At 38.0% G+C, this 17,071-nt stretch overlaps 1 protein-coding gene across 3 annotated transcripts in view; it reads left to right on the top strand.

Moving 5' to 3' along the window:
• Window positions 1-17,071, top strand: part of LOC100742394 — a 116,382-nt gene that overhangs the window by 95,279 nt on the left and 4,032 nt on the right. For 2 of the 3 annotated variants that reach the window (XM_003490368.4, XM_024368293.2), the window contains exon 2: window positions 7-248. In XM_003490368.4, the coding sequence (XP_003490416.1) occupies window positions 216-248 (33 nt within the window). In that variant the 5' untranslated portion in view covers window positions 7-215. Of the gene's footprint in view, window positions 1-6; window positions 249-17,071 lie in introns of those variants that run through there. The other variant, XR_002946851.2, reaches the window with a different exon arrangement.

Raw genomic sequence — 17,071 nt, forward strand, 5'->3', positions numbered from 1 at the left:
TTACAGATCGGCGCAGGAGCCATGTCATCGGATCGGCACCACGGATCGCGAGAAATCGACGTAGAACCGGGAGAATCGGATCACCTGCCGGATACTTTCCGAACCGAGTGAAATCGAATACAAAAGATCGTCGGCCAATAATCGGGGATCGACACACGTGATCGGCCCACAACAGCTTGCAACCTACGGCCTCCCCGCTGGCCTGGCCAGCTACTATGCGAATTGAAGCTCTCAGCACCCTCGTCGCGGTGAGTTTGCCGTTTTCAAACCTTTCAACGCGATAGATATCGCTTCTTCGCTATGATCGATATATTTAATATTTGAGAACTGTATTGTCATTTTTGCGTGACCGATTCGGTTTTGTTGAGTGAGTTGAAAAAAGTATACGGAAATGACGTTTGTTTTATTTATAGTAGAATACATATACAGGGTATTTCACCTAACTTGACCATCTTAAACGTCTTGTTTATTTTTTATGATAGGGGACAATTTCATAGGAAGAGAATATTCGGTTCAAAGGGGCAAATGTAGTGACGGGCAAAACAATTTTCTCGAGGGCACTTTTTTCGAGATTCAACGATGTGCAATGTGTCGACGAGAAAATCATTAATTTCAATACTCGTTCGGCGACGGTAAATGAAAGAATCTCAATTTCATTGGAACAGTGTGTTGTGTAATTGTTCCTGATGCTTAGAAGCAGAATGTTTCCCGATCGTTGAATGGAACGTGGTGGAAGAATTTGATGACCAGCTCGATCGTCAGGTCTTACGCCACTTGATTCCTTCCTGTAGCGTTTAATTAAAAAATAAAGTTCACAACGATACTCGCACAACAGCAGAAAACATGCGAGAAAGGGTTCTATACGGATGTGCATCAATTATTATTATAAGTACTTAAAAATGTAGAGAAATCATTCATTTGTCGTCTCCAAAAGCGTATTAAAATTAATTTTGAACACCTTTTGAAATAAATATTTTCCACTGAAACATACAAATCTTACCTTTACCTTCTCTCCATACAAACGCGATTTTCTCGTCGAAAAATACGCGAGGATCAACATATTGTAAATCATTGAATTTGTTTTTTCATAAACTATAAGACTGTTGCAATGAAAATGTGTAGTCCCATTTAAAAATACTTCGATGTTTTTGAAATCTCGAAAAAAGTGTCGCTGAGAAAATTTGTTGCCTATAACATTTCCCCCGTCGAACCGAATATTCTCTTCCTTTGATACCTTTTGCTATCATAAAAAATAAACGAGGTACGTAAAATAGATCAAGTTAGGTGATATATTTTGTACAGCAACCTCAATTTTAAGGTAAATTATTGGAAAGAATATATCGAACGATCCGATATATGTACCTAATATGAGATTAAATAGGATTGGAAAGTTTACAAATTTCTTAATATGAAAATTATCAGGATTTTTTTATTTTGGAGCAATTACTTAAATTCCAATATTCCCCATTAAAAACATAGTAGTACTCTTTATTTCATTATTTATTTTCTTTTTTTTTATAGCTTTTTACGGCGATAAAATTTAAGTAAACTTCGTCCGTAACAAACGTAAAGAAAAATTACGAACTACGATTTGACATCTACGTATATTAAGAAGCAGGCTAAACTATGGTTAAAGTCTATGAATTAGACTTTCCCTGTTCTTTTTATATCAAATAACAGATGTAGCTCGAAAGCACCCCTAAATCGCTTTTGCCAGACGTTGTTGATACAAGAATGTTTCATAGTTTTATTGGCAAAACAGTGCCACGTTTATTTGGCTAGCAGGTGTTAAAATAACATTTGCATAAATCTGGCTTACCGCTACAATAAGTAATGTTGCGCGCATGTTAGAGCCGTACAACTCGAATGCCAACACAAACGATAACCGTGATAACTATCCGGATTTAAATCATCGCCCATGGAGAGTGGGTGTAATTACCGTACTATTCTCACGTACTTTCGACGACATTCAGCCCACAAGATCAAGAATTGCACGGTTGAAATATATTCCACGATCCGAATGAATATCAAGATTCGTTGCTCGCAGGATTATAAAATTTTACAATCATATTCTAACGCCGGCTCATCCTTTTTCTCTCACTCATCATTCCTTTTAGCTCACTGCTGGGCGTCGTCGGTTTATTTTATTATAATTTTCGGACATAAATCCCTGTGGTCAAGCCAACCAACGATTAGGTTTTTCTAATGACCAAAAATTTCCAACCCACGCGTTCTTCCGTTCATCGTCGGCGACGTGTCTTTCTTTTTCACTATTCTTTCACGAGCGTTAGGAAATAATCCGGCTCAGAGGATAAATAAAGCAATACGAAGTTTAGTACCTGATAAATCAACGTCAACTTTGTTGCACTCTGTCCTCTATTACAGGTTTTTATAGCCAGTGTGCAAAGCAGTTTCTTCGTGGCTTTGAATAATTATAAACATTCAGTGTCTTGATTCAATAAACATAATACCTTTGAACAAAATATGTTGGAAGTAATAAGATGTAGAAATTTATGTCAGCCCGCCATGAGTTGGTCTTTTACGACCTGAACTATCAAGCTTCGATGTGCATCTAATAATACTAGGTTTAACGATTACAATTAATGTTTTACGACGAAAATAGATATTCGCCTTCCGTACATACGTATACTGCCATGCTCTAAAAATCGTAATGTTACAATATCGAATACTACTACATGTAATAAATAACCAGAAAATGTCGTTGTCCCACTATAAATTCCAGTGTGTGTTAAATTAAACCATAACTTCAATCATCGTCTGTCGACCCACGTTTAATGATATGAATAGCGTGTTCGATACCTCAGTTATTCACCCTCATCGTGGAAAAATTTACAATACTCTGGCACCTGCGTGATATAATTCGCTATTCTTTTCGCATTCCACGGTCTGAGATTTTAACGAGATTACAGGAGATATACTGTTTCTTACGGCTCGAGACACGTTACACTGGACTCGAGGTGTTCGTGAGCTGTTTTAATGACACGGTTATTCGGTCGGCGGCGTTGCGAGAATATCGGGAACGCATTGATTTTTGCGGCGAAGATCGATTACCGTCGGTGCAAATTAATAATACTGCCTTTCACCGCGAGATTTCCAAGGCGATTCGCTAGTCTCGACGCGTAGATCATAATATTAAAACGCATTACGAGCAATGCGACAATGGCGGGAATCGGCGCCGGTCTGGCGTTCGTTCTATAATCAGAAGTCCCTAAAACCAGATGACTCGATATCGAATACTATTAGAATTACTGAAGTAGATTTACGACAATACATTTTTGAAGATTTGTATGGTTGTTCGTGTATAGACGAAGATTCGTTCCTTTCTTTATCTCTCCCCTTATCTTTCATTCTGATTTCTTTGGTGCAAGATTTCTTTGTACTTTAGTCATTGATAACTTTAGTATACATTGAATTTATTGGAAAAAATATCGATATTTTCATGTTACGCTCATTGAATATTTAATTTAACAAATCTTAAGAATAAAATCAAAGACGTTTATTCTAATAAGAAATCCTAAAAACTGAAGAAATCTATGGCAAATTATCTTACGATTATTGAACCATCCACTATGATTTGAGCGCATGGAGAATTCTTGTCATCGACGTAACGAATAGCAAATAATTACAATACGCTTGGAAACTATTGGAATTCCTTCTAAACATATGTATGTTTTATATTTTTTTCTTTTAGAATTTATCACGTATGGTAAAGGGACGTTTAATCCCCCAAAAATCTTGCAGTCAACTGTAAATATACCATGCTCCAACATAAATTCCTGCTCGTTAGACTTTGCATCTGAAGATTTCGCGAGGAATCACGATCCTCTGGTTTTAAAGAGATTTGATTTATTACTTGCCGCTGCGAATTTGCCTACTCCTGTTTCGTGGAGGTAATTGTGGTAAAGAATGCGGAAGTTAGACATGCTAAGATACTCGTGAGTTTTCGCGTTGCTATGTATACATGTTATACTTGTGGGAGGTGATTTAAGCGGTTTATTTAATTAGTTTCTTTCTATTTCGTGCCGCTATCCATTCGTTGTCTCGAAAGAAACGATTATATATCAGTTCTTGGAAGCGTTATCACGTTATTAATGGAGAAAATTCCTTTCATCTTGTAGTAAATTCAAGTGCTTCTGTTTGACGAATCTCGTTGTTTGAGTTAAATTCTTAATTGGCTAATTCGATACTGTTTGGTATCTTAAGTAATTTTCTTATCAGCCTCCTTTCTTATAAATAATCCACAAAGATATCTATATATAAACGTTATTAAATCTTAATACTTCTTTGATATAATCATTTCAGTTTATATTACCAAACACCGTAAAATTCATAGTCCATCAGCCAAACTTTATACGTATTCCCTATTAAAATATTCAACAACCTATCATTAAAACTAACAATCGATAAACCACTATTTACGATCGAACTGAAAGTTTCCTCTTCCTTCGATCCACACCACTGTAATCATAACCCCGATATGAACCAGACGAATCCCATTACCATATGTATAATCGCGATTTCTACCAGCTAATTAGGTTTAAAGCTTCCTCTTTCGCACCTGGAATTAATCTATTCTATACCGCTACGCGAGGCGTCATCGAGTTTCCTTCGATCAATTTCTGACCGGAAGCGCACCTCGATCCCAATCATTTCGCGGCTCGCGCGATCGCTATCCCTATTAAAGGCAACGGCCGATATCGCATACCAGTTTTATCTGGGCGACATTACGTGCTGACGTACGAATATCCCTAGCCGATTAATATCACCATCGCGATGTTGTCCCATGATATTGATAAATGATAATCGCCGGTGCGCCGCGGCCACGGCGCGCCCCCTGTAACGCAAATAATTTAATAATGGCAGATTAACACTGTCGCGGACGAGAGGTAGGATCGGCTTGCGAACGACGCAAGGAAAATCGTCGAGGACATTAGTATGCTAATCGTTTCGTCGGCGCCAATGGCCCCAATAAATAATTCTCTTAACGCGAGAGTCGGACGACAGCCTGTCCGCTGCTTGTAACCGCTACCGTTACCTGTTCATCCCCCATGTGCACTGCCAGCCTCGGTCACGGTCTCTCTTCGATGATTTTCTAGGTTTATCACGGTTTCGCTAAGAAAAAAGAAAGAGAAAAGAAAAAAAGGAAAAAAAATGCAGACATCGGCGATTCATCCGTAATCGCGCGATAAATTACATAAAACGCTATATTTCACTCGTCGTGTATCATTCGGCTTGTCCCTCGTGTATCATTATCAGGATTCAGGATTATTTTGCTTGCCACAGCGGTTAAAACTCTCCTGCGGACGCTCGAAGCGAGACGAGTAAACACGGACCTGGCGTTCCAGTGATAAGAGTTGTTAAGCGCAGGCTCGTTGTTGAGCAACCTAGCAAATCGAGATTTTTCTGGTTTTCTTAGCTTTTCTCCAGGGGATTAGGTGATTGGGAGATTCAGGTTGTGAGTGGAAGATCTTGGAGCGTGATGTAAGGCTGTTTATAGGCAAATCTATATTTATTGCTTATCGACCTGAGAAGGATACGTTGGGCATTATATGAATGACTGATCGATGTGCTTATCGATGTATTACGTGTGTATTTGAAAAATTTTATAAGACTTTGCAGGTGTCCTGTTATAAAATGATAATTATTCCTAAATCATGATAAATAAAAATACATTGGAGTAATTGTATTTTAATACGATAATTTTAGAAACATGATCATATTGAAACGTAACACTTTGTGCATTTGTCATGAACGCGACCCGTGTTTGCCAATATTATCACACGACGTGTGTTACTCGTGTGATTCGATATTATAAGACAATGGGATAATATGACTAGCAGAGGTGTAACAACGAGTAAGAAAAATCGATCAATCACGAGGACGAGGGGGATTGCGAGTCTAACAACGCTACGCTATAGCATCCAGTTACTTTTATGAAACTTTCACGTTAGTTTCTCGTTGATGAAAGGATAACGTTTCGAAAGAAATCGCGGTATGTTCTTTTTATTAACCATTAGCTCTTATCCAAAAGCAACGTGAGTTCTTCTCGGATACTGGTTTGAAAATTTCGCCAACGAGAGATAAGGCGAGCGTTAAAAATAAAATTCATCGATCACGCGGTGATTTTGTGGAGCAAAACAAGGCGTAAAAATGACAGCACGCGTCAACTTTGGCGTTAGGAAATTAAGTCACGATTAAATACATCGTGTAATTTCTCAGTTTCGCCGGTGTATAATTTGCCCCTCTAATGACAGTGATTGGCTAATTAATTGATCGGTAGCGAATAAATCCATGATTAAATGATCGCGTGTCTCTCGATAATGATACTTTGAATATCGCGCCGGTTAAGTGGAATAAGTGTGCTCTTTCACCAAGCCTCCTGCGAAGAATACCTGACGATCGGTCGAATACACCTGCGATCGAGGAAAAAAGGCAAGAGATCGTCTTTCAGGGTTTCGAAGCGAGCACGATTGAAATACCACTCGATTCTATTGGGAATCATACGATGACGTTGTGTATCGATTTCAAAGCAGCCGGCCTCCTTCGGCTGAATCATCCACCCACGCGTGCTTCTTACTGTTCGTGATCTCCATCGCATCGTTCAACTCATCGATCAGTTCGTTCTTTCATTGTTAATTCGTGGAACTATGAAAGTAGGTGCGAAATTTTCACGGTGTCAAACCTGTGCAACTTTGAATTACATTTTCGTCTTTTTTAAATTATATTTTAGCTACTTATCACTAGATCGTAACATTATATTAGCACGAATTAATTTATTTATAATAATTATTAATTTCAATGTTGTTATATTTGGTTGCTTTTATAGTGAGAAATTCTGTTTATGAAAGAGTAACAATTTTAACAATCTACGTAGATTAATGTTCATGCAATGAAAATTAATTGTATCATTGTGTGTCTACTTTAGAATAATTCAAAGTATAAACAGAAATTTGAGAATTGAGAAACGAAGAATTTAATAAGATATTTTTGTGCCAACCAAATTTCTTTTTTTATATAATTCTATCATAAATAATTAAACAGAATTCTCTAATACTTACACGTTTTCCTCTTTTTTAATTTATACAAGAACATCATTCAGACACGTACAATTAGCGTAGAACGCCTTCTGCCATTATCATCGAAACGCATCGTGGCTATCGAGCCTGTAATTTAAAAGAATTTAAAAATAATATATTACGAATCGTCGTTGGAAATATAAAAGAGGGTTGGTCCACACGAGTGGACCCTGTGTTTGCTTTGTTCCGGTTCTTTATCTTCCGGTGATTTAGCGTGTCGTGGGTGGATTTTCGCCTCTGGCGCGTTATCCTGTAGAAGGGCTTTTGGTAGAAAGCCTCTTTCGATAGAAATCAATTCACAAATGGATGACGTTTCACTATTGAAAAAGTGCACATTTACTCGTACAATATGTTTTAAAGGAATATGCTTTTTTAAGGATTTCGTCTCGTGATTGTAGTCCGATTAATTTCTACGTGATCTTCATTTTATATTATATAAGTTAAAATTTTATTGAATTTCAGCATTTCAGTCCGCTTAAAATATTTTTAACCAACCAGATTCATAAATAAGAATTATGAACGAGACGAAGACCATTTTTACGATATGTAGTAGAAATTCTTTTTTACGTAATCATCAATTTCCACACGTACCGCAAAACGAAAGGTCCAAAGTTACGCATCCTCGAGCTTCAAATATGTGTCCCCCCTTTTTTCTGTAGAAATCTTTTATTTCATCCATGTACTTATCAGATTTCTGTTTTTACCATGTATCGTATTATAGCACATTCTTTGTAGGAATATCCAATCATTCTATATTAATTTCTGCTTCAACTATAAATAGTTCTTCTAATTAAATAATTCTCATTCAAAATATTTCCTCTCCTTATTTCCAATCTCAATGCTCTGATATTTTCTACGATATTCAAATTCTTTCTTTCACGCATACAAAAATAAATTTCATCGCTGATAAGTCACAGTACACTTAAACCATGGAATTCGATTCGTTTTCGATCTTTACACTCCTAAATTCAACAAACCACAAAAAAGAAGCGATTCCCAGGCATCTGCGTGGGTTTACGCGTGGCGCAAGAATCGTTAATTTGTCGCGTCGGGAAGTACAAGCGTCCTGCGGTCTCATGTGGTCCTACTCGCTCGTTTATGAACGACCTTTACTATTGTAAACGTACGCAGGATACGTGGTGCAGGATTTACGCGTGTACGATACACGTACGAAACGGTGAAGCGACTAACCAAATATTTATACATGTCAATCATAAGAGACGACGAAGCGTCGTACGCTGTCTAAACAGGCCGCAGGGGCCTCGTGCAACGCGCAAGCTATCCAGTAGCGTTCAACATCGTGGACCTTTCCGTTGCTCGTTGCTCTATCTCTAACAAGCCTCTCGATAGTTACCGTTTGTCATGCGCTCCAAGTCGTGTTTGCTTCCCCATGGAAGAAAATCATAGGCCGATCTGTAAGGCCATCTAATTTTCATCTCGACTGTTGTTTAAGTGAAATTACAGTAGACTAGCCTACAGTAGTATTGCCTGTTCGGAATAAAGAATGTAATGTTTCTGATTCAAATTGTTTCATGAACTCATTTCTTAGGTATTTCTTTTGTTTGATCTTTCTATTTGTACTTTTACTTTATCTTTTATTGACTTTTCTAACTTTGGTTACCAGTATATTTTCCTTTTCTTTAATAAATAATAAATGTAACGTGCATGTTAACACGCATTTAATTCAATTATTATTTCTGAAACAGTAATCCTTATATCTATATTTACTGTTGACGTTAAATTACCAGCTAAGGTTTATATCTTTCTTCGTACGAAAGAAAAAAAAGAAGAAATACAATTAATCCAAATCTAATTCAAATTTGCACGAGAGATATTAAACAATGGAAATACTACAAAGTAGCCCAGAAAATGGCAAAAGGCTGTTGTTGAAACTCTCGGTAAACTGCTATAAGTCACAAGTGCGTTCGCTCGTGGCAGATGCACAAAGAGTATGCTAATAATACGAGTCGTTGCATTGACGTTCAATAAACACGAGTTTCGAATTCTATCACGAGTTTATCCAGTAAACCTCTATTAACGTTTGCACACGACAAAACGCGTCAAGATGGGAGGATGCTTCACTTCAAAGCCATTCCATTTAATTCAACGTTCATTGTAACTGCATTTGCACGAATCCTCAATAATCGACCATCACCACGTCGACCACATCATAGACGTCGAGAGTTTCATACAACTTCGATCATTTAATCATCGTAAAAGTTTAAAGTCTTAAGAAAAAAAAAAGAAGAAAAAAGAAGACGGCGTACCATACTCGAAGAAACTTTGCTTTCCTCCATTATTTTATTCGATTAGTTTAAGCAAACACGTATTTAGGTGTATGTATGTAAGTCGGTTACCAATTAACGGCCTGCTTGACAAATTTATCGACGACTCGAAATTCTATCCCGATCTGCTCGCGAATTTATGATGCGTTCCGCGTTCTACACGCTTTACAACTCTTATTACGCTAATTGGTCCTGCCATGTGTACGTATCTGTTTACTACCGTTAATTTGCACCTTGGTTTTTATTTCTCGCGTAACGAGCCACCGATCTTTCTTTAATATATGCATACTCGACTGGAGAAAGTTCCATACAACGGATTACATGCATAATCGACAACTTCTTTCCACTGTCTGTGAGCTGTTGCGATTGCGGAACCCTATACAGGTCCGTGGATCGAGCCTTTTCTGCGGCTCATCGTGTGATCGCAGGTTGTCAAAGGTTAATAAGTTCTGCCACTGACATTTTCGGTTGCCGGATCTTAACACTAGTTACGTCTACGGTTATATGGCTCCTAGGGAATAAACTTAATGCTTAGGAAGGATTAGAGTGTACGATTAGCATAATCGAAGTTTACTACTAAAGTACATGGTTGGACAAGTGATTTATGGTAATAAGTTATTATGTACTATTAGTTCAGCGGCTCAACTACAATTTTATTAATACTCGACCTTTTACGATCAACCGTGTATTTTGTTTCAGTCTATATCGGTAATTTACGAAGTTAGAGATATTGTACTTAGAAAATCATTCAAATTGTATCAAATAGTACGAAAATATCTTAATATCTACAGCTTGACACTTGATCATGTTAATTCAATTAGTTGCATTAAATTTATTAATCATGTTGTTCATGGAGCACGGCCAATATTTTAGATTTCGTTTATTTGTTTATCGAAAAGGCAGCCAAGGGGCTCCCAGATCACGTTCTACAGTTTAAACTTTTCGTCTGATCTTGATATTTTCCTATTATCAGCAACGAGCAAAAAGTAAATACTTAATACTACAAATCTTTAACAACTAGTAATACAGAAGCGCAAAGCATTCGATATTGGATGAGAGGCAAAGGAAATAGCTTGTCATAAGCCATGAAGATAAAAGCGACAAAAATTGGTTTAACAATGGATTGCATCGCCGTCGCCATATCCTGGTGGCAACATAGCAATTAGGCGTGTCTATGATTTTCTCACGTTCCACGCGTCGATCCGCCGCAAAAAGCGAAACAGGGACGACGGGGATTGCGTAAAATTTTTATGCACATTTCGAAAGACCTTTCGTCGCAGCCAACGATGTCGTAGACGCGATATATTCAAATCACCGCCACCTTATTACGATACGACAAGCTTATTACGATAGGCAGACGGCGTATATCGAGAGCCACGGGTGTATACGCGCGTCTATCTCCGGTTATTTGCCATATAACGGAACAGTTCTCAGCTCTACGGTGAAACGTTGAGGCTCGTGGAGACCTATAAATTATTGCCGTACGTCTATCCAATCGCAGCTCGGCCGGCTGGTGAGTTAAAAAGAATCACGGACCAATGGTGGCAGAGAATGTCCAACGCTCGTAACTACCGCCTCCGGTTCAGGACGGGCGCAGTAAAATCGGAAATATCGCCGTAGAAATGCGTTACGCTATCCGATCGATCGACGAGCGTATCATATTGTATGATAATCGTGGCCGATATCGGTTGTGGCGATCCATCATACGGAATTCCATTCTCTGACCTGGAAATTCGTCGCCCTGTCGCGCGTTGCACGCGAAACGATGCCAAGGATCTCCAGGAGTAAAAATTGTAGGCGGTAGCCATTTCGATGGTTGATAGGCGAGCTGGTCGCGATGCGATTTCATTGGTTGAAACGGACAGCTAGGAAACCGTGGAACGATTTCCAGATTGTGAAAACCGTGTCGATTGATCTTGTTTTCTATCCCGGGAGATTTGTTGCTTCGACAGTCTATGCAGGATTTAAGAGACAGTTTAATTAGATGCAGTGTCGTGCTGTGCACGGTGTATGACTTACGTCAGAGAGTAAGAAATAGATTATTTTTTATTTCAGATGAAATTCTATTGCCTCTTTGTTGTATGCCAGTTGAATGTCTTTCAGATTTTATTGAAGAAGTATTTCTTATTGAATGTACATTACATGTACTCTTTGATATTTCATAGAAAGCAAATCTTATTTTACTTAAGAACGTTCTATTCAAAATTATTATCTTTAATCATTTTAATGACTACTTATAATACTTGTTTCTCTTTCAATAAAAGGGTTAATTATAGAAATGATGCATTTTCACGTAAAACAAAGTGATTCGGTAAAAAATTTCCCCGTTATTCCATCTACTCTTCACCTACAAAATGCTTGTATACTCATTATTTTAAAATCGCAATAAAATCAAGCGACTCTAGGATTAACTCTTAATTAGCTTTTTCCGTCTAACCACGTTGATCCAGTATATCGAATTAAATTAACTCGGTGCGTACTCGTTCAACGTATTCTTAATAGACCATTAGGCACGACTCGTGGTTGTATTGCATCGTCACTTAGAGCACCACGGACGAGTTCTTCAGGTAGCATAAGTTTTCGCGTGAAATCGTTGCGTCGACACACCCTCTTCGTACGGTAAACCCTAAACAGACAACACGAACGCATAAACTCTGGTTGTAAGAGATAATCCGGTGTCCGTACACATACAATCCTGATTTTCGACTGGTAACCCAAAGTACAAAGAACCAGATACCACGCGGGTGCACAAGCGTGAACAGACATAAAGAAACACGTCGATAGGTCCCGTCTTTTCGATACCAGCGTTGCCTCTTTGAATGTTATCGGTCTACCCTGCACGACGCGGTTCATATATCGAGATGTATGTGTATATCGATAGTAGTCTCGCTTGTACAGAATGCTGGTTTCCATTTAGTCAAGGCTACCTGAAATTTTAAATTTTGTTTAAATAATTGATGGTCATTCCTGGCGGTAATAGTATTATTGTATGGAGATTAGGAAAACGATAGATTCCTTACAAGATTCTTTAATCGGATTAAAATACGTACTTAAATTTATTGTATAGACAATTTTTAAGTGGGAGGCTTTAGTTTATATAAAATTTTATTCGCAGATATTAAGAAATAAATATCGCGTTCTTACGATAAATTAGCTGTTTCACGTACGTGCAATATTGTGTATGCATGTTACGCAATGTACAATATTGTATATGCGGTATTTAATAAGCTATTGATTAACTAGATAAATTTCAGTCTCCAATTTTAATGCTTTTTACGTCTTCTTTACAAGACCATTCAAGAACTATATTTCTTTTATTTTTAATATTAAATTTATTTTTCTCGCACGTTAAACAGAGACAGAAGCTTGTGTTTCTTGTATTTAACGTCGACGGTACAATATAATCGATCGTAGTAGCGTGCTTTTGCTACTACATTGATAATTTGGCGATTTATTAAAATACGAGATTGCAGAAGTAGAAGCTTTTACTAACAAACCTACCATAACATCGTTCAGCCACAACAGAGGGTAACGAGGAGATATCGCAAGTTTATAGTGGCAGTTCATCCAAGTCCCAATATCTTCCCCGGACCCTGATATTACGAGGTTAATCTGAAAGTACGTGTCCAATAAATCCTCCCGCCGAATATTTCGTATCTCACATGTAAAAACCACTGGTTGCATTGAACCTCTCATTCCCTGACTTATAGCAGATCGGCTCGTATTTTTTCTCATACAAGAAACCTCATCCCTCTACAGGTACATAATCAGGAAACGAGTTTGCAATTCAAATGCCATACTTCATAGCCTTTTTATACTTTGCGTCTCACATGGATGGTCTTAAATATTTATCCTCTAACATTTTTCCGATCTTAGTGTTCTTGCGAATTAAGAACGATAATCGATGACACAGAACGTGTATCTTTACAAGCTATAGACTATGTCACAGCAAAATTAGCACGTTCTTTTTCGTTTATTTTGTCATTTTGATGCATAAGAGAGATTATGCTAATTTATGATTGGAAAATTACAGTTAGAATTAAAAGGAAAATGGCGGAGCATGGAGGATGTTATAAAATTTAGTATTCAGTAGATGATAGACTTGTGTACTGCAAGTACGTAGTAAGTAGCGTTGTAATAGGTTTGATCAGCTGGTAGTTCATGAAGTGATTTTTATTCTATTGATAAGATCGAAATATATTCGCAAAGAATGAGATCTGCGAACTACGCGTGAACAGAACAGATTTTCGTGAAATTTAACTATTTTTATTTTTTAACCATTTACAGGCAATCCAGATCGTTCGTTCGATGGAAATTTCACTCGAGAATTAAAAAAGACCCTTACGAGGCTTTTAAACATTTAATTTAACAACTATATAATTGCAAGATTTTAAAGATATTCTGGAAATCTGAAACAGAAAAAGATGAATAGGGACGTAAATACGAGAAATAGGAACTTACGCTTTGTCATCGTAGGATTAGTTCATCGAATAAATGGTTCACGAAAAATTTCCTCGTCGATTGAAAACTGCACTTTGCAATTTCACTTCGATGATGTGATTAGGGTGAAAATTAGCCGTCTTTCAAAACGTGCCAGTGCACGTTGCTAAAGCACGTCGTGGAGACGTGTCTCGTGGAAATATCCCACGACGATCGTGCGTACGCGAGCTGCCAACGAGCGACCGGCTAATTTCGACTTTCGAAAATACGCTTGGCATACCGGCTGACTGGGCATTTCATTATCAGGCGGAAGACGACTCCGCAACGAATTCGAGACGCTAATTAGCGTGTTTCGGGCCGTGGTTTGCCTCCTAACACACTGGTGGGATCTTTAAATGCGTCGTCGACTCGCAGTACCGCTCGTGAGGGGATGTATACGATTTAACGGAGTTACAGTATCCGCGACGAACACGATGTTACGGTACAATATACTTTATGAGCCGGAATGAGTAATGCTTTTCAGTCTGAAAGGAATTTCGTCACTGTTTGTATAGATTTTTTTAACGTGTCACCATAGATACATTCATGTGGACGTTGTACGAAATACGTTTTTTGTTCGGTTTCACTCGTTAAAAAAAGGTTTACACGATGGAAGCTCAGGGCTTCGATTGAGTTATTGCATCAAAGATAGAGGAACCTTGGAATAACGATACAATTTATGATTATGGAAATGTTTGAACAACGAAGTTAAAATTTACGTCATAATAAAAATATGTGTCTCGATTATTGACTATTCATTTAGCAAGAAATAAAAATTGCTTTATAATAAATGGAATTATCAAGTTCGAGTAAGCAAACTCAACAAATTATTAACGATAACTATTTTACAACTAACGAACAAGATTAATAACTTTGAGTTGTAATTTGTTGCGAATGAAAACAGAGTGAGCGATCGTAACAGAGTTTGGAAGATCGAATTAACAAATATCTAATGTGTTAATTGCCACTGTCGTCGGATACTAAAAGAAGAATTTTCACAGACATATATATACTTAGAGTATTTAGTGGAGGAAAGATGGTTTTAGCCCTTAATTGCTACACGAGTTGGGTAGGTCGTACTTTGCATAAGTTAAATTTTTAAGCAAAAACAGGCGACAGTGATAACAACAACGTTCGGCAATAAATTCACCTTCAGCAAGCACAACTGAAAAATAAAAAGTAATTATCATTTTCTGATCTTGCTAATAAAATCTCCAAAGCGGTTGAAGTATTCGTACGAAATACCCTAACGACGTGAAATTAAAAAAAAATTACTCGGAACCTTTAGGAATTCCACGTGAATAGCGTTTGCCCAAATTTGGCAAAATCGATAAATCGAGTCTCTATTTCCTCGTAACTTCCACCGACTCGTGCTGTATCTCAAATTCCAACTCCCACATTCGCAATCAGCACGAAGCGTATCTCTTCGAGTACCGTTCACTTGGCGATGATTATTCCAGTATTTCAGTGGAGTCAGCAATTAACGATAAACATTAAGTCGTCGTCGTCGTAGTCGGCGTAATGCCGCGTGTATGACGCGGTTCGTATAAGGAGGATCGATTAAAATCGCAGTGCCAGTGAGAGGAGGCCGGTCGGCGATGAGGCAACAAACCGATAAGGATCCGAGAACTCGGTGTGTGGTCCGTTTGTGTGTGAATATCCGGCCGATCAGAAACAGCGTTGGCCACATCGCGACGTCGAGTTCCTCGTACGGGAGGCGCCAGTTAGTTAACCGCCTCAACCCTGAGGGACGATGGCTTAATTAAACGACACGGGCGTCGAACGCTATCTTTTATTGTCCCATTTCTATAAATCTCTGGAAATCGAGCCCTCTTCGCTATTCTAGACATCGTTGCCTGCCACTGTGCGGGATAGACAGACAACATCGTAGGCGCGACACTGTTGAAATTCTAATTTGTGCTGCTGTATTCGTTGAACGTCGTGAAAAGGAGGGCGTGGAGATTCGTTACGGACGATTGGTGAGACTCGTGCATGTTATAGAAGATTGATAGCGTCGTAAGATAAGCACGATAATGGGAATTTGCGCGCGCTCGATGGATCGTTAATGCGCTAATTTAGAATTCTGATGTGACGATGATTGAGGATTATGGGATAATTAGTCGTTGTAATGGTGAAATATCTGTGAAATAGGATTTCTAGTAGTTAATGGAATTGGATAGGTGTAGCCTCTAATATGGGAATATTTCTGATACATCGTTTTAAATAATCATTAATGTTAAATATACGAATTGAATTTCTAATTCAATACGGAAGTTACCGATGCTGGAATAAAATAGATTTTTGTGTAGTTACTGGAATTTTTCATTAATAAGCCTACAATTTTTAACGGAAGATCTGTATAAAAAAAGATAAATAATATTAATAGCTGTTTTTTTAACACGATATAGATGCAGGAAAAACGTGTTGGATCTTTACCTATTTATTTAAAGAAAAATGATTTTTCATATTAGTAGTGACATGAAATATTTTAATATCTGAGAACATACGGATCCTTTTATCAAAGTTTCAATTCACCTAGAATCTTCTTAGTTTGAAGATTTTCTTACGTATAGCACTGTTCACTTGAACCCCTCAATCAATAAAACTAATCAAATTTTACAAAACTCCATTTCTAATTCGCGAAGTTAATCACGACTTAATCAGACAATGACTTAAGCGATTTATGCAAAATTTCGTAGGACACGATGAGCGTATTCTTCGGGTGTTCGTAAGGGCGAGTCCATAGCATCTCGTGAGAAAGTACCGGTGATACAGGATCGGTATTAACGTGCAATAAACCACTGTGTTAGTCACGCAGCGCACATGAGCGCTGGTACGCGTTTATAGAGGTGAAAACATTAATTCGGCTTATAATTTTTATGCAAAACAGGCCTCTCGGGCGTTCAGCTTCGCTCCGTACGATCGCTCGTCTTCTCTTTCTCCCCTCTTTTGCCAAGACTTTCGGCTTAATTGCGGAATATATCTTGTCGCTAAGAATTAGAAGCCGGCTCGCGCGATTCGTTTACCACCGTAAGCCATTTAATTCAATTTTATCGATGTTTCGAGAGAAAGATTACCCGTTGCTTCCTTCTTCTGGTTGTTCAATGATTTATGTACACTCGTTGCTCGACGAGTAGTTCGATGAAATCGTAACATCGAAGTTAGCGAACATAGCAAGCTATTGCGTTATATTTGAAAGTATTAATTTTC

Source organism: Bombus impatiens, unplaced genomic scaffold (assembly GCF_000188095.3).
Source record: "Bombus impatiens unplaced genomic scaffold, BIMP_2.2 scf_0418, whole genome shotgun sequence".
NCBI classification, from domain to species: domain Eukaryota; kingdom Metazoa; phylum Arthropoda; class Insecta; order Hymenoptera; family Apidae; genus Bombus; species Bombus impatiens.